A 25,808-nucleotide genomic window follows, 5' to 3' on the forward strand; every position below is an offset into this window, starting at 1 on the left:
AAAGAAGAAGAAGAAAACTGGTTGTTTGCTTTTTCCAGGGGGTCACCCTGAGGTGGGGCAGCTGCAAGGGTCCAGGGCTTCTAGGAGGGCCCATTGTTGCTAACCTCACCCCATAGGGTTGCCAGGTCCCTCTTTGCAACCAGAGGGAGGTTTTGGGGATGGGGCCTGAGGAGGGAGGGGAGGGACTTCAGCACCATAGAGTCCAATTGAAATTTTCTCCAGGTGAACTGATCTCTATCAGCTGGAGATCAGTTCTAATAGCAGGAGATCTCCAGCTAGTACCTGGTGGTTGGCAACCCCAATTACTAGTGCTGTACCACCCATGCTCCACATGCACGCACGTCCCAGTGCCACCAAGGTAGGGTTGCCAGTTCCAGGTTGGAAGATACCTGGAGATTTTTGGGGCGGAGCCTGAGGAGGGTGGGGTTTGGGGAGGGACTTTAATGCTATAGAATACAATTGCCAAAGTGGCCATTTTCTCCAGGTGAACTGATCTCTATCGGCTGGAGATCAGCTGTAATAGCAGGAGATCTCCAGCTATTACCTGGAGGTTGGCAACCCTACACCAGGTTGTGGGTGGTGAAGGCAGCTTGTGAGCACAGGTGGTGCTCACAAGCAGGTAAGTGATGGATGTGGAGACTGGCAACCCTACCTCAATGCCATAGAGTCCAATTGCCAAAGTGGCCATTTTCACCAGGTGAACTGATCCCTATCTGCTGGAGATCAGTTGTAATAGCAGGAGATCTCCTGCTAGTACCTGGAGGTTGGCAACCCTACACCAGGTTGTGGGTGGTGAAGGCAGCTTGTGAGCACAGGTGGTGCTCACAAGCAGGTAAGTGATGGATGGGCAGGCAGGGGAGGCATGAGGCTCGTTGGGAGGGAGGGAATGAGGGTGTGAGAAAGGCCAGGTGGTGGGCAGAGGAGGGGAGGAGGGCCCTGGGAACTCTCTGCCCAGGGCCTCCTAAAACCTGGAACCGGCCCTGGAAACCCCAGGAAACAGATGGTGTGATTAGGGGCCCAAGACATTTCCTAAAGCTCAAATATTGCGGAGGAAGAAGGGAGCCAGAGCTTTGTGGCAACTAAACAGAAGCAGCAGCTTGGTTTCCATTCCAAATATAATGGGGATCTTGGGCGCCTTCGTCCTGGAGGTTCTGGAACCTGGATGCAGCCTGTGCAGAGATTGCCTCTCATTGCTTCATTTCTAAAGCATGAGGGCAGCAGTACTGTTTTTACTTTTGCGTCTTTCTGGTGAGCTGGCATTCTGCGAGCCGCCTGGTACAACAGCTGGCATTCAAGATGGAAATTGCAAGCCTCTCAACGCCGCCCGCCAATTTTACTTCTTTTTTTTTTTTTTTTGTAGCCATTGTGGGAGGCCTCTGCCAATTCAGTGCAAAAAGATACTATCCTTCTCTGTTCCCAGATTTTTGAAATGAGGCCCGATCAGCACCACCACTCCTAAGTAGCGCCTACCGAAGTAGCAAACTCGGCTAACATGGTTTTACTTCTCTACAACTCTGGGGGTCTTGCTTTGGAAGAGACCGTGTTGCTTTCTTTTCAAGGTTGCTCTATCAACTTTTACCTTTTTGGGCGACTGTGACACTCTTGGGCCTAGGGTTGCCAACCTCCAGGTACTAGCTGGAGATCTCCTGCTATTACAATTGATCTCCAGCGGATAGAGATCAGTTCACCTGAAGAAAATGGCCATTTTGGCAATTGGACTCTATGGCGTTGAACTCCCTCTCCTCCCCAAACCCTGCCCTCCTCAGGCTCCACTCCAAAAACCTCCCGCCGGTGATGAAGAGGGACCTGGGAACCCTACTTGGGCCCCAGTGGAAGGCCAACCAGTCTTTTCTTTTTTTTCAAATTTAGGTAGGAATTGGATGAAGAGGAGGATGCTAGTCTATGTGACTATTTTTTTCCCTTGATTTTCCTAGTTGCCACAAAACAGTCTCCTTCCAAATGCCAGCAAAAATCACCTTCCCAAAACAGAACTCCCTCTTTCCAAGTTTTTTGAAGTATGCATCAACACGGAGGGTTTCCCCTGCCTTGGTTTCCAAAATGCAGCTATTTTTTGTTTTTAGCACCCACATAACATTTTCCTCTAATAAGTCACTTTCCAAGCTTTCCCCCATTCTTGGTATGTCCTTTCTCAAACCTGATCTGCTCCAATCTTCCCAGAAAGAATGCAGTCCGACCACATAAGCATGCTGTCTCAACAAGAAGGAGCACATTTTCACAGATCCCACCCACACTGGTGCCATTGCCTTTCCATCAGCCAATAAGTAATTGCTATTGCACTATAACATAACAACATAATGAGGGAAGGGGCTGTGGCTCAGTGGCAGAGCCTCTGCTTGGCATGCAGAAGGTCCCAGGTTCAATCCCCGGCATCTCCAGTTAAAGGGACTAGGCAAGTAGGCAATGTGAAAGACCTCTGTCTGAGACCCTGGAGAGCCGCTGCCAGTTAGAGTAGACAATACGGACTTTGATGGACCAAGGGTCTGATTCAGTAGAAGGCAACTTCATGTGTGTTCAGTGATCTATGTCTGCAATTTGTTAGTTCCTCTGAATTTTCAGATTTTTTTAAAAAAAAGTCTATAGCCCTTTTCATTTAGGAGGTAAAAGGAAGAGAGACTTGTTTCTTTTTTAAGAAACAACAGCTGGGATTTCAGAAGAATGAGTAGACCACAGCAAGAGATCATTTATGACATTATTGCACTGAACAGCAATATCAGTTACGAATTTCTTAAAGACCTCTGGGAGTATGGGGTGGGATGCAGGAAAAATGGTTGCTGACAGAGGAAAGTGTGCACAAAACTCCCAATTGCATGCTCCATTGCTGGCGCAAATACCTCTGGAGCCATGGCAGCAATAACAGGAAAACACAGAATCCAGAAGAAGGAGGAGGAGTTGGTTTTTATATGCCGACTTTCTCTACCACTTAAGGGAGACTCAAACCAGCTTACAATCACCTTCCCTCCCCCTCCCCACAACAGACACCCTGTGAGGTAGCCAGGGCTGAAAGAGTTCAGAGAGAGCTGTGACTAGCCCAAGGTCACCCAGCTGGCTTCTTGTGTAGGAGCGGGGAAACAAATCCAGTTCACCAGATCAGCCTCCGCCGCTCATGTGGAGGAGAGGGGAATCAAACCCGGTTCTCCAGATCAGAGTCCACTGCTCCAAACCACCGCTCTAAACCACTACAACCACACTGGCTCTCCCTTGGAAGAAACTTACTTTGTGACAATAGGAAAGAGCCTTGTGGCAGCATAAAAGCTAATGAGTTAACTGTGGCACCTGCTTTTGTGATCAGGGGCCCACATTGTTAGAGGCACAAAGCCACAATCAACTGATGAGCTTTTACTTTGGCTATTTTCGGCTGCAACAGGCTACCACAGCTACCCCTCTGGAATTTACCTTGTGATGACTTTGGGACCCCCTAAGTAATCATGCACCACATACACCATAAGGCTCCAGCCTTCGCACAAGAGGAAATGCTAATTATAACACAACTAAGCACCGATTAAAAATACCTCAGTACATATTTCCTCAAAATAGTCGTCAACCCCACCTTTGGACTCATGCAATCACACTGCCTGCAGAGGACAGGCTCCTGGGCAGATTTGTGGCGCCCCAAAAAGTATGTTTGGGCACAGAACTGTTCTACTAGCTGAATATCCACAGTGCAAATCAGTGGCATTCTTTGTGGGATTCTTCCCACACCATTCTCTTGACCTGAAAGAATTGTGAGGCGGTGGTGGTGATTTCCCCAGTTGAGAAAACTTATGTGCCGGCCATGGCTCAGTGGTAGATCATCTGCTAGGCATGCAGAAGGTCCCAGACTCAATCCTTGGCATCTCCAGTTAAAAAGGACCAGGCAGTAGATGATGTGAAAGACCTCCGCCTGAGACCCTGGAGAGCTGCTGCCAGTCTGAATAGACAATACTGACCTTGATGGACGAATGGTCTGATTCAAAATGAGGCAGCTTCATGTGTTCATGGGAGTACGCATGTAGGGGTAGGAGAGCCAGGGTAGTTGCGAATTTCCTGCATTGTGCAGGGGGTTGGACTAGATGACCCTGGTGGTCCCTTCCAACTCTATGATCTATGATTCTATGGTATAAGGTTCCAAAGCTGGCCACTGTGTGAACAGACTGCTGGACTTGATGGACCTTGGTCTGATCCAGCAGGGCCTTTCTTATGTTCTTACGACACTATAGCGCCAGCCTAGAAGCTAAAATCAGTAAACAGGCTATCGTATTTTGGTCACATTATGAGAAGACATTGGAAAAGACAGTCATGCTAGGGAAAGTTGAGGGCATCAGGAAAAGAGGAAGACCCAACAAGAGATGGATGGACTCAAGAAAGGAAGCCACGGTGCTCAATGGGCAAGATCTGAGCAAGGCTGTCAAAGATAGGTCATTTTGGAGGACCTTTTGATTCATAGGGTCTCCATGAGTCGGAAGCCACGGTGCTCAATGGGCAAGATCTGAGCAAGGCTGTCAAAGATAGGTCATTTTGGAGGACCTTTTGATTCATAGGGTCTCCATGAGTCGGAAGCCACGGTGCTCAATGGCCAAGATCTGAGCAAGGCTGTCAAAGATAGGTCATTTTGGAGGACCTTTTGATTCATAGGGTCGCCATGAGTCGGAAGCGACTTGACGGCACTTAACACCCACCCACAGCGCCAGCCCGTTCAAAACAATGGCTGTTACCACACTTTCTATGTATTCCCAGCGATGTATTAAGAGTTTGAAAATGCTATAAAAAATACTCTTCGCACTTTGTTTGGCCCCTTTAGCTGTGAAGACGTCTTCCAACCATTTTTTAGCCGTGGCATCCAAAAACCCTTTTAAAGCGATGTTACCGCACTTTGTATTCCCAGCGATGTATTAGGAGTTTGAAAATGTTGTAAAAAAAACATTGCTTTAAAACGGTTTTTGGATACCACCACTTATAAACGGTTGGAAGACGTCTTCGCAGCTAAAGGGGCCAAGCAAAGTGCAAACGGCATTTTTTTATAACGTTTTCAAACTCTTAATACATCGGTGGGAATACATAGAAAGTGCGAACAGTATTTCTTATAACATTTTCAAACTCTTAATACATCGGTGGGAATACAAGTGCGGTAACAGCCAGAGTCATAAAAACTGCACTTCTGGAGGGCACAAAACCCCAAGAGTTAAACTTGAGGTCCCCAAACAGAAGCAGGCAGGGCGAGAGACCTGAAAGCCCGCCCACCCGCTCGGCTCCGCCTACCGCACCACTCCCTCCCTTTACGCATGCGCAGCAGAGGAAACGCCCTTGCCAGGCAGACGGAAGGATCGGCGTGCCCTTTCTTTAGCTAGGGCGCACGCGCGAACGGCGAGCGTTCCATCCGGAAAGGGGCGGGGAAGGGGGAGTGAAAGTATAAAAAGGCCACGTGGGGAGGCCGCGTGTTCTTTTTCCAATGGCGCTGTGCAGGTAGGTGGGCAGGTGGACTTGTGGGGTGCAGCAAGGGTCTGGGGAGGTCTGGGTTCCCTTCGACCCCGCCTCCGGTCCCTTTAGCAACCGCTCCACTACAACGTGATTTCACTGTGAAATCCAACTGGTGAAGCTCATCCCAGGTGTAGAAATAAAAAGTAGGACCTTTGGGGTGTCTAACTGCCTTGCACGCGTAGAGGGGTTGAAATGGGCGACGGGGGTGGGATCGGGATTGCTTGGGAGCAAAGGGATCGTCTCAATAAAGGAAGCCACAGCCTCCAATTTGCAAGATCTGAGCAAGGCTGTCAAAGATAGGACATTTCGGAGGACTTTAATTCATAGGTAATTCACAGTGGGTAGCCGTGTGAGTCTGTCTGCAGTAGTATCCGAAGAAGTGAGCTGTGGCTCATGAAAGCTCATACCCTACCAGGAAATATTTTTGTTAGTCTTTAAGGTGCTACTGGACTCTTGCCCTTTTCATTCATAGGGTCGCCATGAGTCGGAAGCGACTTGACGGCACTTAACACACACACACAAAGGGAAAGGGGGGTGGATTCAGAAGTCGCCGCTGGGATATGATGATGGCGGGCAGAGACCGAAGGCGGCAGGTGAGAGACAGCTCCGGGAGAAAGGTGCTGCGATTAAATGCTGCACGGTGGTAGTGGCCCTGGGATTGAATGGGTGGGGGAGAGAGAGACGCAAGGCTGGGGGGGGGGGAGTTGTGTGAAGGTTCAGCGAGGCGATTCCCTTGAAGAATTGAGGTAGGGGGGCTGTGAGCGTGGGGAGAAGTCACATGATCACATGAAGCTGCTTTATACTGAATCACGTTCGGTCCATCAAAGTGAGTATTGTCTACTCAGACTGGCAGCGACTCTCCAGGGTCTCAGGCAGAGGTCTTTAACATCACCTACCTGGAGATGCCGGGGATTGAACCTGGGACCCTCTGCATGCTGAGCAGATGCTCTACCACTGAGCCGCAGTCCCTCCCCAAGTGAATGCCTGCCGTTTCTTAGGAGTAAAGGAGCGCCCAAGAGCAAAATTGCAGTGCGCAGAAGGAACTGCGGTGGGATAAAAAGGGGAGGTGATACTTGGAGAGAAGATGAGGGCTTCTGGCATGTGCGAATTATTACACACGTGTCTTTCCTGCAGGTCCTTTTATTTTCACTCTCCTCCCTTGCAAATGATGGAGCATGAATTTGAGACCGCCGGTCATTTTGTGATGTTACAGTACTTGGTAAGTATTACCTTGGGGGGGTGACGCACATCTTCAGATTGTGCTCCAGTGAGTGGCAGGGTTCCTGGGAAGCTTATTCCTGGATTTACTATGAAAAGATCAGTAGTTGGGCAAGCTTTCTAAAAGGTTGCACTGCCGGTCTTCCTCTTTGAGGTGTGGCTGGGTGTGCTTTGGGCTGTACTGTTCCCAGTTCCCACAGGGTGACGGGTGGACCAGACAGGCCTGGCCCAGCACCGCTTGTGAATGGAGGGAATCCTAGATTGTTGCAACAAACGAGGCACAACAAGCCGAGGTTCCAAATGGGTATTTCTCTCCAAGCAGAAAGTACCAAATCAAGCCCAAACTGACCCTAGAAGCTAAAATGACTCAACTGAGGCTATCGTATTTTGGTCACATTTTGAGAAGACAAGAGTGACTGGAAAAGACAATCTTGCTAGGAAAAGTTGAGGGCAGCAGGGAAAGAGGAAGACCCAACAAGAAGCCACAGCCCTCAATTTGCAAGATCTGAGCAAGGCTGTCAAAGACAGGACATTCTGGAGGACTTTGATTCATAGGGTCGCCATGAGTCGGAAGCAACTTGACGGCACTTAACACACACACAAAGTATCCCACATCAGTCTTCCCTTGACAGCTTGCTGCTTCCTTTCCGCGATGATCGCAGCTTATAGATGACCGCAGAGTTCCTCCGATGATGTTAGCACTGGGCTCGGATTGCCATGGCGATGACTGTGCCCCCCCATGTCCTTGACATCATGGGGGACTGAGGAGCAGAATCCCTGCTTATGCTGGGAGGGGAGAGTCCCTCAGTGTGGTTTATTGCAGGAATTATTGGCCTTGATTCAATTAAGAGTGCCTTGCCTTTATCATCCAAGTCCTTCCTGGTACTTAGAGGGAATTCTAATGGGTGTAACTGCCCTGCTGGAACCATAAATGTTGATTGCGAATTTGTGTGTGTGGGGGGGAAGCAGGTGACTATTTTTCTCTTCCCTCTTCTTCCAACCCATTCATGAGGGTTACTGAAATAGTGAGGGATTGACTAGATGGAAATTCCTATTAATATCTAGTTCAGGGGTGCTGAACTCAATTGTTACTAGGACTGGATATGACATAAATGTCACTTGGCCGGGCCATGCCTTGCCAGCCCAGATCAGGACTGGGGGGAGGGTGGCTGACTTGTGGGCCAGATAAGTGCTCTTAAGGGGCCAGATCCGGCCCGCGGGCCTTATGTTTGACACCCCTGATCTAGCTGCTAACTAAAGTTGCTTCATTCTTCCGAGACGGTCCCAGGGTTAGCCCCAGGGTGAAGACTGCCGCATCTTGTGAATACAGCTGCCTTCGGGACACCCGCTGTCAGAATAAGGTAAGACGTTCACTCGGAGAGACCGGCAGGAGAGGTGTGGAAAGAAAAGAAGTCCCCCAATGATGTCAGCACTGGGCTCTGAGTACCGTGAAGTCATGTGTGCCTCCTGGGGACTTGACACCCCAGGAGACTGAGGGGGTTCTGAATAGGACAGTGCTTACATGATTGTGTACCTGGCATGTTGAAGTGAGAAGGGGTACAGCCATGGATTCTAAGTTCTGAGCTGTCTGTCTTAAAGTTAAATTGAGGATCGGGCTATCCATGGCTACTAATCAAAATGGATACTAGTCATGATGCATACCTATTCTCTCCAGTATCAGAGGAGCATTCCCATTATATTGAACACATGAAGCTGCCTTCTACTGAATCAGACCCTTGGTCCATCAAAGTCAGTATTGTCTATTCTGACCAGCAGTGGCTCTCCACGGTCACAGGCAGAGGTCTTTCACATCACCTACTTGCCTTTAACTGGAGGTGATGGGGATTGAATTTGGGACTTTCTGCATGCCAAGCAGATGCTCTACCACTGAGCCATGGCCCCCTTCCCAATTAGGTGCTGTGGAACACAGGCAGGATAATGCTGCAGCTGACTTGTTTGGGGGCTTCCTAGACCTGGTTGGCCACTCTGTGAACAAACTGCTAGACTTGATGGGCATTGGTCTGATCCAGTGTGGCTTTTCTTATGTTCTTAAAGGGAATTGATAGCTCTGGATAGATAGATCTTTGCCGTTCAATTGGTGGTGAGTCTGTGGGCAAATGTCTTCATTGTGACCACTTGGAAATGTGAAACAAAAATTATGCCCAAATGCTCTTTTTTCAAAAAACAACAAAACCAGAAGTGAGAATTTACAGTGGAGAAATTGCAGCAAGCAATGCATCTCTTTCCCCTGTGGCTGTGGAATTCTTTTTCCATATTCTGTTTGGAAACATGCCGCATGGGAGAAAAATAACAGTGTGGAGGGGGGAGAGAATTTTTTAAAAATTAGTTTCTATACGCAAGGAACAAACAAAAACATGCAAACAAACAATCCTGATATGGCAAAACAAACATCTTTTATACGTAATAAACCAATTTTAGAATTTCGGGAAAATTGGATTTTTTAAAAAAAAAGATAGTTAAAAATTAAGAATAGAATTAAATCAAAATAGAATAAGAATGATTTATGTAATACAGGTTTTTTTATAATACATATGTTGTTAGAAATGAAGATATATAGAGAACATAGAGTATTGTAATTCAAAGAAGTTCATTATTCAAATGCATTTTTTTTAATAAGTAAGCTCCAGTTAAAATGTAATATCACATGAACACATGAAGCTGCCTTCTACTGAATACTGGGATTGAATGGGTGGGGGACAGAGAGACGCAAGGCGGGGGGGAGTTGTGTGAAGGTTCAGCGAGGCGATTCCCTTGAAGAATTGAGGTAGGGGGGCTGTGAGCATGGGGAGAAGTCACATGATTATATGAAGCTGCTTTATACTGAATCAGATGTTCGGTCCATCAAAGTCAGTATTGTCTGCTCAGACCGGCAGCGGCTCTCCAGGGTCTCAGGCAGAGGTCTTTCACCTCACCTACTTGCCTAGTCTCTTTAACTGGAGAGGCCAGGGATAGAACCTGGGACCTTCGGCATGCCAAGCAGATGCTCTACCACTAAGCCATGGCCCCTCTCCAGGGTCTTAGGCAGAGGTCTTTCGCCTCACCTACTTGCCTAGTCCCTTTAACTGGAGATGCCAGGGATTGAACCTGGGACCTTCTGCATGCCAAGCAGATGTTCTACCACTGAGCTCTAAGGGGAGAGAAATTTTGAATGGGAGAGCAGGGAATGGGGTTAAGGCCCTCCCTTGCTGCTTAGCTCTTTAAAAAGCCGTGCATTGAAGCATTGCTCCTTAGTGTATAACATGTAACTAGCCCTCGTTGTTAAACAGTATGATTGGCACGGTGGGATAGATGTATGAGAGAAAGCAGAATATGCTTTGCAAAAGGAAATAACATTTGAACTAGGGGCCAATTTTCTATCCTGTAATTCTTTGCAGTTTTTGACAGCCTCTACTCAAGGGTGGCAACCAGAGACCACTCATAGAAAGCACAGCTACAGTTTGGGACAAACAGATGCATGAAATGGCAAAGGTGATCAGGGTAAAAATATAGAGAGGGAATTGGTAGCAAGCTAATACTGCTGGTAAGACAGGTCCCCGAATTGCAGGGAAAGGGTCAGGAACTCTGCTTTGCTAACCAAGTTTGCTTTTTTGTTTCCCCCCCTCCTCTGCAGATTGGTTATGGAGTCTTCCAAATCCTGGCCTTTTGGAGCTGTTCCTAAGTAGAAAGATGCAACCTGATCCATGTCTGAGAGCTTGCAGGTATAAGGAGTAGCTTAGTATTGAGGGAAAGGTGGGAGATAAGGGACGAAACAAAGTCCACTGCGAGTGTGTGTGCGTAAGTGTAAACTCTGATGGGAGAGATCCTGAGTTAGTGGCACCACACCTGTTCTGCCTGCAGAAGGTCCCTGGTCCAGCCCTGAGGGTCTCCAATAAAATTGCAGATGGAGGAGGATCTAAGATCTGATCTGAAGGCCTCATGTCTGCTTTGTGCATAGAACACCAGGCAGGTTGGAATAGGTAAAGAGGTGCCAGTTGGCGCTGGCGTCAGAGTGGACCAGTGGCCCCCTCCAGCTGATAGCAGTTGGCACCGGCAACCTCCAGAAGCCTTGAGTGTACTGTTTGGTGTTGGAGAGACATTTTTGCGGGTGGAGGCTGCCATTATCCCTCCGTCCCAGAATGCTGAAAGTGCAACCCAGCGCCAGCTCCACCCAGCCCCGCTTTACTCAAATCTGCCTGCATTCGACACAAGAGGCAAACAAGTGTTAAGGGGCCTGCCCGAGTCGTAATTTTTTCTCTAACCACCCTCCTTTTTAATTTATTTTTAAGTTCTAGAAAACTTGAGAAAGCATGCATGTTGTTTTGGTTGGTCCTAATAAAAATGTTGTTAAACAATTTTTGGTTTGGAGATAGAATTTTAACTGATGAAGGTGCTGAGGCCTTAACGGCCTGTTGGCCAGATTTAACCCATGACAGCTGCATGGACTTTTGGGAAAGAACAGCAAGACCTTCAGCTGTCTGTTGGGAGTATACAGGTGCCTTGAAGCTAAGGCTGAATGCCTATTTCTTGCCATTTAGAATCACACAGTTGGAAGAGGCCATACAGGCCATCTAGTCCAACCCCCTGCTCAATGCAGGATCAACCTAGAGCATCCCTGACAAATGCTTATCCAGCCTCTGCTTAAAGACTACCACTGAGGGGGAGCTGACCACCTCCCTAGGAAGCTGATTCCGCCCTTGAACAACTTACTGTAAAAACTTTTTCCTAATATCCAGCTGGTACCTTTCCGCCCACAATTTAAAACCATTATTGTGAGTTCTATCCTCTGTTGCCGGGTACCCAAGGTTGCGTAGAAAGAAAAAAATAATATATATGTATATAAATATTGAAAATATCATTTATTTGAAGCGCTATGTAAAGGTTAAAATATTTAAAAACATTAAAATAGCGCAATAGCATTTCCTAGGGTTGATATCTGTAACCACATACCAAATGCGTTTCGGCCTATTGGGCCTTCCATCAGTGGTTAATTAAAACCCATGTTAAGCCTGCACACATTTACAGAAATAAATAAATAAATACATATACAAACAATTCAAATCAAATCAGGCATGTGTATAGATTGTAAAATCTATTACCAATTACTCAAACATCTGGTCAGATTGGTTCTAGTTGTAATACTAGTTTGTATATGTCTCTCATATACGATGTGTGCAGGTATCAACCTAGTAAAGCATGAACAGCTCCCTGCCCTCCTCTTAAGTGACAGCCCTTCAAATATTTAGTCTCAAGCAGGCCGACCATTCCATTTTTGGGACAGGCACTCAAGATTGCGAGTGATGGGGCTGGCCCGGCAGAAATCCCAAGAGTTTTTCCCCCAACTATTCTAGTTTTGTACTTTCGGCTTCCAGTTAATCTCTTCGCACAGGGATTGCTGTGTGTTCTGTCTGATCAATAAAATGCTAAAAGCAATTGGAATTTAATACATGAGTGTCTGTTTATTTTGCATAATTTATGCTGCTTTGTTCTTTTAATAACATTTACATAGGGAGGAGCAACTAGGTAGCTGGATGAATAGAGATGCAAGTAATGTAAGCCAGGCGTGATTAGGACGCTGGACTGTGAGACGTGTATTCAGGTGGCATCGAATAACCCAACACCATAAATCATGTTTGCAAATTATACTGCTTCATACTATATTTCACCCAGCCCAGTTTCTTTATCCCCCTTCAAGGACTGCCATCCTAAGGACTAGAAGCTTGTTTTTCCTGAGTAGCTGTAAAACTCAGATATCCCTGCTAGTACAGGAAGCTGTGCATGGGAACGGCAGACACTGAAAAGGAGCGCGTAGAGCCCTGATTCCTAAGAATTATCTTGGTGGATCAGGCCCAAAGGTCCCCATAGTGCAACTCTGAACTCTCTCCAGTGACCTCTTGGGGAAAGTTTGTGTGCAAGAGACTGAGCTGTGGACACCCGGGTATCCCACAGACAGGATGGCATGCAACTGGCAGACATCTTATTTTCACCTTACAGTCAGTAGGGGAAGTAGTTAGTAGGACTTGGAAAACATCGTTTTTTGGGGTAAGTGACCTTGGGCTGGTCATGTTCTCTCAGCCTCCCCTATGTCATGGGATTGTTATGAGGAAGGGAGAACTATGCATGTAGTCAAGGAGGAAGTGGGGAATGATTTATACTAAATTTCCTACTGTAGCACAAAGGAGTTGACTTCTTGCTGTTTACTCCCTGCATCCCTTGCGCCAGGGCCTAGTAGGCCACTTCCCACAAAACACAAAGGTGGCAGTCTTCATCGATACGGATGGGTTTCCTCATTGCCACTGGCCCATCTCCTCACCTTCTCCAGTACAAGACACACACGCCAACTAATGCTGCACTCAGCAGAGCTACTATCACCGCCAGTGCGGTTACGGTGCGTCCTGCAAACAATTGAGGAAGGGGTATAAATGGAATTTGCCAGACTCCCCTACCCCAAGGGAGAAAAAGGGGGAGGGATTGAGGCTGCGGAGGGTGGGACGCAGTCTCTGTTCTTACCTGGCCCTCCTTGAGGGTTTTGACATTCAGCATCCCAGTCGTGGGGCACAACTGTACGTGTGAGGTGAATGAAGAGTGGCAGGGGGCACAGCTTGGGGCAGCCGGGTAAGGCTAACGTGTGGGTCTGCTGGCCGCTTTCGTTGCGGTAGAACATGGACACGCTGAATGAACTGGGATGAAGAAGAAGAGTTGGTTTTTATACCCTGCTTTTCTCTGCCTTTAAGGAGTCTCAAAGCGGCTTTCAATTGCCTTCCCCCTTCCCACAACAGACACCTTGTGAGGAAAAATCTTGTGGGGCTGAGAGAGCTGTGACTAGCCCAAGGTCACCCAGCAGGCTTCATGTGGAGGAGCAGGGAATTAAACCCAGTTCACCCATTGAAGACTTCTTGGCGCTGACGGTCACAGTTCCTCAGGTGGTCACAGATCCTTCGAGCCCAGGCCTAAAAACCTTCCACAGCTTCCTCCGTAGCTCCCTCTGCTCTGCAGTTTAATGCATCAGCAACTAGATTTGCTGACGAGTGACTCTAGGCCAGATTTATGCTGCACGGGTGCCCGTAGCTAGCAGAGGTTAAGCGCTTTGGACTCCTGCACTGCCTTTCCTGGAAGAAGTGGTCTAGGAAAAGAGTGTTGTGGGGTGATTGGAGTGTTTGTCTTGGAGCACGTAGCTTCAAATTCCTACTCCGTCATAAAGCTGACTGGGTAAAACTGGGCCAGTCACGGTCTCTCAACCTAACCTACCACGTGTTGGAAAAGAACATGAGAAAAGCTCTGTTGGACCAATCTAAACATCAGTCTTATTCAGCGTTTGGTTACAGGCCAGCCAGACATACTAGGGAAGCTCCCAAGCAGGGAGAAAGGGAAGTATAGAATCACAGAGTTGGAAGGGACCACCAGGGTCATCTGGTCAAAACATCTGCACAATGCAGGAACCCCACAACCACCTCCCCCACACACACCCAGTGACCCCTAGTCAATGCCCAAAAGATGGCCAAGATGCCCTCCCTCTCATGATCTGCCTAAGGTCATAGAATCAACATTGCTGACAGATGACCATCTAGCCTCTGCTTAAAAACCCCCAGGGAAGGAGCACTTACCACCTCCCGAGGAAGCCTGTTCCACTGAGAAACCGCTCTTAAGTAGCGCTTCCCCTCCCCCTCTGAGGTACACTGCCTCTGAAAATGGAGGTTCTACTTAACCATCATGGCTTTGACCCCCTTCTTGATTTCTCTTAGCTTTCTTTTAAAGTTCTCAACATCTGGCAGGGAATTCCATAGTGCGGGGAGTTTTTCAGGGGAGACCCTCTATACTGTCCTTTAAAGAAAAAGGGAGCACCTAGGCCTTCCTGCTTTCAGGGAGGCATACATAGCCTTTCCTCTCATTTTTTTAAATTAAAACTTTTAATTTTAAAGAACAAAACTAATGGCAGGAGGCTGAGTCATCAGCCAGTATCAACAACTGGCTTCCCAGAATGCCAGAAAAGTCCACGCTGCATTGCCTTCAACTGCTATTTCTGTGTAGCTGGAGGGATAATCTTCATAGGGCACACTCCATCACAACGTTCTTAAATAAAAGGAATCAAGTAGACATACTCATTGCTTTCTTGGTAGAACTCGAATCCATGGCAGGCAGCGTATGGTGGCGGGTGGCCATTGTAAATGCCCAGTGCTCCTTGCAGGGCAATTAAGGTGCTGTCGTGCTAAATCAGGTAAAAGGAGTAGAAATCGTTTATCAAAATATGATTGTGCATACTGTGATAGCATTAGGGCATCTTCCCCCATCTAAATCCTATTCAATCAATTCAGCTGTATTCTAATTCAGCAGCAGACTGGGTAATAATATTCTACCATCAAGTGGGGAGCATTGTCTAACCCACCCACCTCCTTTGCATTTATGCTGTAAATGGGATCCTGAATTTGCAGATTTCATTTATAGGTGTACTTCAGAGAGAAGAGGACAGTTCTCAGACTTTTCAGTACCATGGAAAACTATCATTCCCACAGTTCTTTGCAGAGATGCAGCTCAGGATTCGGGGGGGACTTCTGTCCTCAACTGGGAGGCCTTACAGAGCTGTGGTTCAGGTAGTCCCTGGTTCAAAGACCACCTTGGGCAAGTCACCCTCTTAGCCTTGGTCCCTTATCTGCAATTTTTTTTTGCTGTCAAGTCACAGTTGACTTATGGTGACCCCGTAGGGTTTTCAAGGCAAGAGGCTTTCGGAGGTGGTTTGCCATTGCCTGCCTCTGCATCACGCCCCTGGTATTCCTTGGCAATAGGAGGAGAATAATACTGACCTACTTTACAGGAAGCCCTGACCTGGGTGGCCTGGCTAGCCTGATCTCGTCAGATCTCAGAAGCTAAGCAGGGTCAGCCCTGGTTAGTATTTGGATGGGAGACACTGAGGAATACCAGGGTTGCTGTGCAGAGGAAAGCACTGGCAAACCATCTCTGTTAGTCTCTTGCCATGAAAACCCCAAAAGGGGTCGCCATAAGTCGGCTGCGACTTGATGGCACTTTACACACACACACACACACACACACTTTACAGGAAAGGCAGCCCCATGGCGCAGAGTGGTAAGCTGCAGTACTGCGGTCAAACCTCTGCTCATGACCTGAGTTCGATCCTGACAGAAGTCGGTTTCAGGTAGCCGGCTCAAGGTTGACTCAGCCTTCCATCCTTCCAAGGTCGGTAAAATGAGCACCCAGCTTGCTGGGGGTAAGGTGTAGACGACTGGGGAAGGCAATGGCAAACCACCCCATAAACACGGTCTGCCTAGTAAAAGTGATGTGACGACACCCCATGGGTCAGTAATGACCTGATGCTTGCACACGGAAAGAAAAAGGTTGGTTTTTATATGCCGACTTTCTCTACCACTTAAGGCAGAATCAAACAGGCTTACAATCACCTTCCTTTCTCCTCCCCACAACAGACACCCTGTGAGTTAGGTGGGGCTGAGAGAGCTGTGACTAGCCCAAGGTCACCCAGGTGGCTTCGTGTGGAGGAGCGGGGAAACAAATCGTTCACCAGATTAGCGTCTGCCGCTCACGTGGAGGAGTGGGGAATCAAACCCAGTTCTCCAGGTCCGACTCCACCTCTTCAAACCACCACTCTTAACCACTACACCATGCTGGGACTACTTTTACCTTATAGGAAAAATGAACAGGGAGTCTTGTGCCACTTTAAAGATGAGCAGGTGTTTATTCTGGCAAGGTGTAAGGTTTTGTGGGCCAGATCTCTCTTTGTCAAATACACGTCACATACTTTATAGGCAGATGCATCTAGCAAAGTGAGCAAACTCGCTCGTCTTGAAGATGCATAAGACTTGAACTGGGCTACTCTTCTCACTTTACTACCTCAACGAGTTGCTGTATAGGATTACAACAAGGCTCTGGACAGCATTATGCAAATATAGTGAGTGTGGTATAGTGGTTAGAGTAGGCTGTGGGGGACCCGAGTGACTCTCCACTCTGCCATGGAAGTTTGTTGGGTGCCCTCGGGTCAGTCACATGCTCTCTGCCTAACCTACCTCGCAGGATTGTTGTGAGGATAAAATGGAGGAGAGGAGGACGACGTAAGCGGCTTTGGATCCCCACTGGGGAGAAAGGTAAATACTTAAGAGATCCTTGACTGTCTGTGCCTTTCCATTCAGCCCGTTGAAAGTTTCAGCCGGGGAGTACTTACTGCAGAATACACGATCATCTTCAGGGGCAGATCTCTGCATACAACCTTGGAGAAGTTGCTCAGAATGGCACCCAGGAGCAGTCCTGCAGAGAGAGAGAGTGAATTTACGGCAAAGGCCGGAATAAAACGACCAGATACAACCTGTGAGAGATTAGGGTCTCTTGTTTAAAAATATCACAATTTAAAAACAGTTAAAACCAATAATTTACCAGATAAAAATTAGCCAGTCCCAATGTTAACCTTTCCCGTACGGCTCTTAATTGCAGCAGCGCAAAATTTGGCAACTTGAGAGAGACAAAAAGAGTCCCCATCCCAAAGAAGAACTTTCATTCCCTCTTCCTCCATTAAATTAATAAGTGGACGGATCCGCTTCTGCCGAATACCCTTATAATAGCCACATCTGAGGAGCACATGGTTTGTGTTTTCCAATTCTCCCACACCCCATGGGCACTCCCACCGTGCTCTTGACAACTTCCTAAATTTCCCCTCCAATAAGGCTGAGGGTAGAGCAGATCCTAGTGCGAGGGTGAGAGAGAATGCAGATTAAGAAGCGCAGGGGGGGATCAACAGATCTACGGAGAAGCCCAACGATGCTAGCCGAGCAAATCAGAGGCAGGGGCAAGAGACATGCATTGAGTTCTCGGCCAACAACTACGAGCCGAGAAGAGAGACCAGTTTGGAATTGGCCTTTCAGATGCCACATCACAGAAGCCAAGAGCCAGTGTGGCGTAGTGGTTAAGAGCGGTGGACTCCAATCTGGCGTTGGATTCCCCCACTCCTCCACGCGGAGCCTGCTGGGTGACCTTGGGCCAGTCACGGTTTTCTCAGAACTCTCTCAGCTCACGTGGAGGCGAGCAAATGGCAAACCACCTCCGAACGTCTCTTGCCTTGAAAACCTTAGAGGTTACCATAAGTCAGCTGTGACTTGACGGCACTTTACACACACACACACACACACATCTCAGAATCCAAAGGATTCTTCTGGCATGTGAAACACCAGCTCCTGCCACTTGGAGGTGCCATCAAACAACATATCCATAAAAGCAAAAAGAGTACTGAAGATAAAACGGATTTACTGTGGGGCAAGCTTTTATGGACTTTGGCAGATGTACGAACAAGGCTTGTTCTCTGACCAAGGCGGTGCAAGGAGAAGGGTACGGAAGGGCTACTGGGGTTCAGTTTATTCTTGGCCAGAAGTGGCACGGGAGAAGGTAACGGGCACACACCGGTGGTCGTGTGGTCACTTCCTGGACCGGTGCTGCTGGGTCTCAGCCAGGCCCCAACGGCGCTGTTAGTGGTGCCGGGTTCAAGCCTAAGCCCCTGCGGCCCTGCTAGAGCCCAGCTGGCCCGAGTGGCAGGAGGCAACAGTCGGTACATCTGCTCGGAGAAACAAAGGGCGAAAACGCATGGTCACTTTATCCTCCTTTAATCCCTGTTTCATCCAGGATTCAGCCAGGATCGAACGCATGCATTTCGCCTAATGTGCGTTCGATCCTGGCTAAAACAGGGATTAAAGGAGGATGAAGCGACCATGCATTTTCCCTTAAAATGACATGCAAACGCCCTGTGCATGGAGAGTGTCCTCAGCTGCCAGATATTATGTTTGCACACTCAAACACAGTCATTGGGGGAGGGGAGTCATAAACAGCGGCCAAAAGCACATGAAATTCAAGAGATCTAACCTGGGACGTTTCTCTCTGCAAATCCAGAACACATACCACTCTGCTATTACTATATATTAATCTGTTGCCACATGTTTATGTCCTGTTCTCACTGCATTATATTTCTACTCATATAATATCATTCCTTGCCCTGATCTCGATGGCCCAGGCTAGCTCAATCTCATCAGAAGCTAAACAGGGTTGGCCTGGTTAGTACTTGTGTGGGAGACCACTAAGGAAGTCCAGGGTCCCTACGGAGAAGTAGGTAATGAATGGCAAACTGCCTCTAAACGCTTTGAAAGCCCTCCAGGGTCACCGTCAGTCAGCTACGGCTTGACAGCACTCTCTACCACCGATACCATTTCTTGCATCCTGCAACACGTCATGTTTAATCCCTATGGCTTGATTCAGATTTCTGCAATCCTAGTCCTGTTACCTGGAGGGCAGCATGGTATAGCCCAGTCTCCTTAGATCTCGGAAGCCAAGCAGGGTCAGCCCTGGCTAGTATTTGGATGGGAGACCACCAAGGAATGCCAGGGTTGCTATGCAGAGGAAGGCAAGGGCAAACCACCTCTGTTAGACTCTTGCCATGAAAACCCCATAAGGGGTCACCATAAATCGGCTGCGACTTGACGGCCCTTTACAATCATACAGTCCTATTACATTGTGGATTAGATGTCTCCTCATCCTATTGCTTGCACTGCCGTACATTATGGACTCCACCTTGAGTCCCGGTAAGAAAGGCAGACTATAAATAACATAAATAAACACAAGATAAGCGCAGCGATAATTAACTACAGCCATAATCTTGCTAGCTTTATTAAACAAAAATCTAACACCTGTGGCATGCGAAGAGCCCAGACTGAGTCCTAAATGGTTCATATCAAGTTTTCTCATAAATTCTAACACAGCATTTTCATGTTAGATTCTCCCTCTGAGGTCCTTTTGTTGGAGAAAGGTGGCTTTTAAATCAGCCCTTCTCATTTTCGCTGTATCCAAAAGTTACTTGGCATTCTATCCTCACCTCCAGTAAATCGGGACTTCTCTTGGCTGCCGTGCATTCCCACATGGGCTTCGACATTGAACGCTTCCATCTCCTGAAGCGTGGTCAGGACTTGCGGCGTGGCCCAGCTAGGCAAGCTGAGATTGTGGGTTTTCTTGCAAAGAACGATAAAGAAAGGTGTGATTGAGGGTTATCCATCGTTGAGGGAGGAGTTGTAATGAGAGGTTGTCTCCCTACCTGGCAAAAGAGGGTATCGTGCACCCTCCAGAGGCCCCTCAAGGTCAGATGCTCAGGTTTTAGGCCCGTATAGTTGGCCATCTCGGTTATGAAGCCCTGCGAGGGAGAGGAGGTTGAAGAATTAGATTGGGAATTTGAGTTTGCCTGAAAAGTAAGATAATCTGCAGAGACCCTTCTCTAGGAGCCCCTTGCCTTCAGAGGTGACATGGGTGGCTAATCTGGTGAACTGGATTTGTTTCTCCACTCCTACACATGAATCCAGCTGGGTGACCTTGGGCTAGTCACAGCTCTCTCAGCCCCACCTACCTCCCAGGGTGTCTGTTGTGGGGAGGGGAAGGGAAGGTGATTGTAAGCCAGTTTGATTCTCCCTTAAGTGGCAGAGAAAGTCGGCATATAAAAACCAACTCTTCTTCTTCTTTTAGGGTTAGCTGGAGATCTCTTGCTATTACAACTGATCTCCAGCCGATAGAGATCAGTTCACCTGGAGAAAATGGCTGCTTTGGCCATTGGACTCTATGGCATTGAAGTCCCTCCCCAAACCCCGCCCTCATCAGGCTCCACCCCAAAAACCTCCCACCGGTGGTGAAGAGGGACCTGGCAACCCTAGTGGCTACTAAAGCAGGGCCTTTTCTATGGTGGCACCTTGTCCATTCCCAAAACTGTCTGTTGAATGCCTGGTCCTTTTAGATTTAGGTGCCAATTTATTCACTTTTGAATTCACCTGGCCTTTTCGTCAATTTTTATTTTTTCCCTTCTCCCAAAAGACTAGGAACTCTGGGTCAACCAAATAAATCCCCACCTTTCTATCTTTTAAAATTTTGTTAACGTTCAACCTGATGAAGAGTTCTGGTGTGCTTGAAAGCTTGCACAGGATTTTGGGTCAATCTGCTTGGCCCTAATAAATTACACAGATTTCATTCATGTTTTTGGATTTTGCACAGACCAATACGGCTTTAAAAAAAACCAAACCCTGCCATACCCGCTCCCCAGCTTCTCCTTTATGCTCAGAACAACTCAAATCACTTCAGGTGGGCCAGGTAGGAGAAAGGCTGTTTGTTTATAGTTTTCCCCATGACAATGATTATAGCTGACAATTTCCACATAATTGGTGGGTGGTCAGCACAGAAGATAAATGACATTCCCTCATACTGCATCAGACTCCCCACTCCATCACGGTCACTCTGACTGGCAACCACTCTCCAGGATCTCAGGTAGAGAGGAGTTTCACGTCATCTACTATCTGAGCCTTTTAACTGGAGACGCTGGGGATTAGAACCTGGGACCTTGTGCTTGCCAAGCAGATGCTCTGCCTCTGAGCCACCGCCAAACTGCTGCCTTAGCCCTTCTAAATGGCTTCACTCGCAGATCAGCCGCATTCTGTCCTAAGCAACCACATTAGCGTCCGACCCCCTGAGAGATTTAGCTTCACCAGACTACGTCAGAGCTAATTACAGATATTATGGTTGCAGCGGGAAGCCCTTACTGCACAGAAATGATTTTTCAGTGGCAGCTACCTCATGTTTGCTCAGCAGCTATGCTTCCATAAAATGGGCGGACAGAAACCTTTTCCTCAGTACCCTTTTTTGGTTTCTCCTCCTGTTTTTTTAACCCCCTTCTCTGGTACCTTCCAGGCTTTCATTTTTGCCTGATAGCTGGGCAAACTTATTGTCTCCTCCATCAACTGTTGGTATCGTTGGCAGGTCCGGGTTGGTGGCTTCAGCAACTGTAGGGTGCAAGTAAGAAAGACAGGTGGAATCTGAGAAACCAGAAGTCCAGCAATAGAAACTAAAGATTTGGGTACCACATGACAATATTGCAAGGAAGCATGAGGTAATGTGGTAATATGCTTTGGATGGTAACTCATTGAAGAATTAAATTAAAAAATTAAATGCAGTGCAAATGTAGAAGTTATATTTGCATACTTCCCAAATGTTTTTTGTTATTTTAATTAGCTTCTTTTATAGTCTGCCTTTCTCATTGGGGCTCAAGGCAGATTACAAATACGATGAGAACATAAGAACGGCCATGCTGGATCAGACCACGGTCCATCAGGTCCAGCAGTCTGTTCACACAGTGGCCAACCAGGTGCCTCTAGGAAGCCCACAAACAAGACGACTGCAGCAGCATTATCCTGCCGGTGTTCCAAAGCACCTAATATATAATAGGCATGCTCATCTGATCCTGGAGATAATAGGTATGTATCATGACCAGTATCCATTTTTACTAGTAGCCATGAATACTCCTCTCCTGTATGAACACGTCCACTCCCCTTTTAAAGCCTTCCAAGTTGGCAGCTATCACCACATCCTGGGGCAGGGAGTTCCACAATTTAACTATGCGTTGTGTGAAGAAATACTTCCTTTTATCTGTTTTGAATCTGTCACCCTCCAGCTTCAGCAGATGACCCCGTATTCTAGTATTATGAGAGAGGGAGAAAAGCTTCTTCTCCCTGTCCACTCTCTCCATACCAAGCATAATTTTATAGACCTCTATCAATGTCTCCCCTTAACCACCTTCTTTCCAAGCTAAACAGCCATAAGCGTTTTAACCGCTCCTCATAGTGCAGTTGCTCTAGTCGCCTGATAATTTTGGTTGCTCTTTTCTGCACCTTCTCATGAGCTGTTCAGTCAATCAACAAGCCAATTAAAAAGTATGATGAAAAAGAGTTGAATCTAACAGCAAAAGGGAGGAATACAGTAAGGATGGGCAAATTACAGGTGTGAGAAACTATTCCGTCAATTGTCAAGCAGAGTATGCAATATGATAAAACAATTCCGTCTACCTGCAAAGATTTTTAATAAAACAAAATAATGCGGTGGAGCTGGGATTGAAGGATTGGGAAAATAGCACAAGCCAACAAAAGACTGTCTAAGGCAAGAAGATGATCAGTGTGGGAAAAGTTTATCCCTAATAGGAGTCACCTCCTGAGCTGATCCACTATACTATAGTTATGTCACATGACACAAAACATTGTGGCACAGAATATGGACATTTGCACAAGCAGACCATAATGTCCCCCCCAAAGAACTCAGGATGACAGCTTCCTACTCATTTACCTTGTCATACTTAACAGGCACGGTGTGGATGGGAATCGGTTTCCAGCCGATCTCTGGGTCCGTACTTAGATAGAGCCCCATCAGGTTAGCCTGTGCACTCATTATGGTGCGGTCATAATCAGTGCTACGGACGTATATCTGAAACGGGCACAAACATGTTTCTTGTCAAGTTATGTGTTGGCCACAGTGTAGTGTGAACAAAGCCTCGATCAAGTGAGACAAGAATAGGGGGCGAGGAATTATGGGAGGGAACTATTTGGGAAACTCCCAGTCCCCAGATGTCTCCAGGATCCTCTAAGGTCCTCAGCAGGCAAATTTTCTCTCTCCCCCCCCCCAAAAGTAACTCAAAGCTGCTGTCAACATTCCTTCTCTCCTGAAGCATATTCAGTCCTCATCAGCCTGTTTTCTTTTATTGTATTTTCTTTTGGTAAATTTGTGTGTGTGTGTTAAGTGCCGTCAAGTCGCTTCCGACTCATGGCGACCCTATGAATGAAAGTCCTCCAAAATGTCCTATCTTTGACAGCCTTGCTCAGATCTTGCAAACTGAAGGCTGTGGCTTCCTTTATTGAGTCCATCCATCTCTTGTTGGGTCTTCCTCTTTTCCTGCTGCCCTCAACTTTTCCTATCATGACGGTCTTTTCCAGTGACTCTTGTCGTCTCAGGACGTGACCAAAATACGATAGCCTCAGTTTACAAAGTCATATTTTCTCACATACATAGGAAACCTCCCAAACATATCTATTTTGTCGATAGATACCTTTTTGCTTTTTAAGGATTACAGGGAAGAGGAAGAGGAAGAAGAAGAAGAAGAGTTGGTTTTTATATGCCAACTTTACCACTTAAGGGAGACTCAACCCGGCTTACAATCACCTTCCCTTCCCCTCCCCACAACAGACACTCTGTGAGGTAGGTGGGGCTAAGAGAGCTGTGACTAGCCCAAGGTCACCCAGCTGGCTTCGTGTGTAGGAGTGGGGAAACCAACCCAGTTCACCAGATCAGACTCCAGCGCTCCAAACCACCGCTCTTAACCACTACACCACGCAGGCTTATGGGGAGAAGAATAAAGCTACAGGAGCTCTGTTTACCTGCTGAGGTTTGTAGGAAGCACTTAAAAACCCAGCATATTTTTTCCTGAGGAAATGTCCCAATGCCTTCTGTTGTAAGATCCCTACCTGTAATAGGGGAGGGGGGAGAAGGAAACCAGGTGCAAAAAAAGATTAAAATCCACACGTAGACACACCACTCCTCAGCATAGGAGGCCTGTTCTACCCCAAAGCAAAGACGGGAATCCTCCTAGCTCTGGAGCGAGCCACGGGACAGATCCACCCCTTCACACACACCCATGGGAATGCACACAAAATCCAACCCTCTCTAGGCTCTACCTCGGTGAGTTGCTGGAAGCCTTGGGGCCAGGCTGCCGCTTTGTGGGGATCTGTGGGGTAGGTGCCCAAAGGGGATCGGTCACCGTGGCGATACACCTGAGGAGGAAGAAAAAGGGGTGTATGGAAATCACAGCATACAGAAAATCTAACACCTAGTGAGGAAACAACAACTCTTCGACTCTAACCTACAAGACCAGCCGCCTTCAGCCTTTCCAAAACGAAAGTTCTTTCAACCTCTAAAATGGGAACCTTGATTGTTTTCATTTGATATAAACGTGTCCTTCGCTATCTGTTCTCCGCTTTCCTTCTCTTTCTTCCTCGCCTGTGTTTCACCCCCTGCCCCCATCTCCACAATAGATGACTGTGACCCTGCAAGGCAAAATCCAATCTTATTCAGCAAAGAAATTTTCGTTCAAATCGACTTTTGGTGGTCTAGGATAAAGAAGGATAAGGTAGAATCATTGCTGCAGCGTACTGCTCCCCATACTTACCCATTGAGATGGGAGAGGCTATTCGTCCAGTCAACCAACCAATGGAAGTCAAATGTGCAGAGCATGCAGGGACACGCTGGGCCCCCTCTTAGGACCCTTGGCAATATATTGGCCCTAGGGTTGCCAGGTTTCTCTATCGGCGGGAGGTTTTTGGGGAGGAGCCTGAGGAGGGCGGGGTTTGGGGAGGGACTTCAATGCCATAGAGTCCAATTGCCAAAGTGGCCGTTTTGTCCAGGTGAACTGATCTCTATTGGCAGGAGATCAGTTGTAATAGCAGGAGATCTCCAGCTAGTACCTGGAAGTTGGCAACCCTAATTGGCCCTCTCGTGGCCCAGTTGATCATCATGTTGACGATTTCTCTTTATGCCTTTCCTTTATCCCTTAGAAGCTCCTTGCTCCGTTGATCTCGAGCAGCGTAAATCTAATGTTTGAGGGATATAAGGACTGAAATAAATCTTGCCACTGACAATGTAGCCTTGGGACCCCTGTCACTTAATAAAAAAAGGCATTATGTCAGACACAGAGGCATTCGATTTATATGTTAGAAGGAGAGAGATGCAATGTGATCATAGTTCCTCATAAAAGCGGCATTCCAAGAGGGCATGAGCTAATGAATCAATAGAGCCAGAAGAGCAAGGACAGGTCCTGTCTGATTTCTCTTTATGCAGCCCCCCCCCCAATCCGCGTACCAAGGTAACAAAGCGCAGAGTCCTTTCCTGTCCTGTTGTCGGAGGCAGAATGTTCTGGAGGAGGATAATCAGGGGGGTCCAAGTTACAGGCAGCCCCATGGCAACGAAAAAGCTGCACCGTCCGGACACAAGTTGTTTGAGGGCGGGCAAACGCTTCCGTTATATAGGCCCTTTCTCAGACCCTATAATCATCTCTCATTTTCCTTTGCTGACGGGTCAGATTTAAGAGGCGCCACCACAAATGAAGTGCGCAAAGAGGGAGGGGGGGACTGTTTCTTGACTGGCGTAATGACACCTCCTCCCCGCGCGCACACCTGCCAGTCTTTAAAGGAGGGTGAAACATGTTACTTTCCCTGATTACATGTTCCAAGCAAGACATTACGTCTCACAGGTTTGATCTGCAGAGTAAAGTT

At 47.5% G+C, this 25,808-nt stretch overlaps 1 protein-coding gene and 2 non-coding genes across 3 annotated transcripts; 2 read left to right on the forward strand and 1 right to left on the reverse strand.

Annotated features, from left to right (window-relative positions):
* Positions 1-7,374: 7,374 nt before the first annotated feature.
* LOC130491021 (small nucleolar RNA SNORD88) lies at positions 7,375-7,465 on the forward strand. The gene has a single exon (XR_008933857.1). It is a non-coding gene; the product is annotated as a small nucleolar RNA SNORD88 (small nucleolar RNA).
* A 640-nt stretch (positions 7,466-8,105) lies between these two features.
* LOC130491020 (small nucleolar RNA SNORD88) lies at positions 8,106-8,195 on the forward strand. The gene has a single exon (XR_008933856.1). It is a non-coding gene; the product is annotated as a small nucleolar RNA SNORD88 (small nucleolar RNA).
* A 4,804-nt stretch (positions 8,196-12,999) lies between these two features.
* On the reverse strand, positions 13,000-25,494 carry ACP4 (acid phosphatase 4). The gene is made up of 11 exons (XM_056863155.1): positions 25,396-25,494; positions 24,216-24,311; positions 23,919-24,005; positions 22,834-22,971; positions 21,402-21,500; positions 19,778-19,873; positions 19,562-19,694; positions 16,877-16,959; positions 14,790-14,896; positions 13,201-13,370; positions 13,000-13,085 (listed from the first exon to the last, which is right to left on the reverse strand). Exons 1-11 carry the CDS (start codon positions 25,492-25,494, stop codon positions 13,000-13,002), a joined length of 1,194 nt encoding a protein of 397 aa, XP_056719133.1.
* Between the last annotated feature and the right edge of the window lie 314 nt (positions 25,495-25,808).

This window comes from Euleptes europaea, chromosome 18 (assembly GCF_029931775.1).
Source record: "Euleptes europaea isolate rEulEur1 chromosome 18, rEulEur1.hap1, whole genome shotgun sequence".
NCBI classification, from domain to species: Eukaryota; Metazoa; Chordata; class Lepidosauria; order Squamata; family Sphaerodactylidae; genus Euleptes; species Euleptes europaea.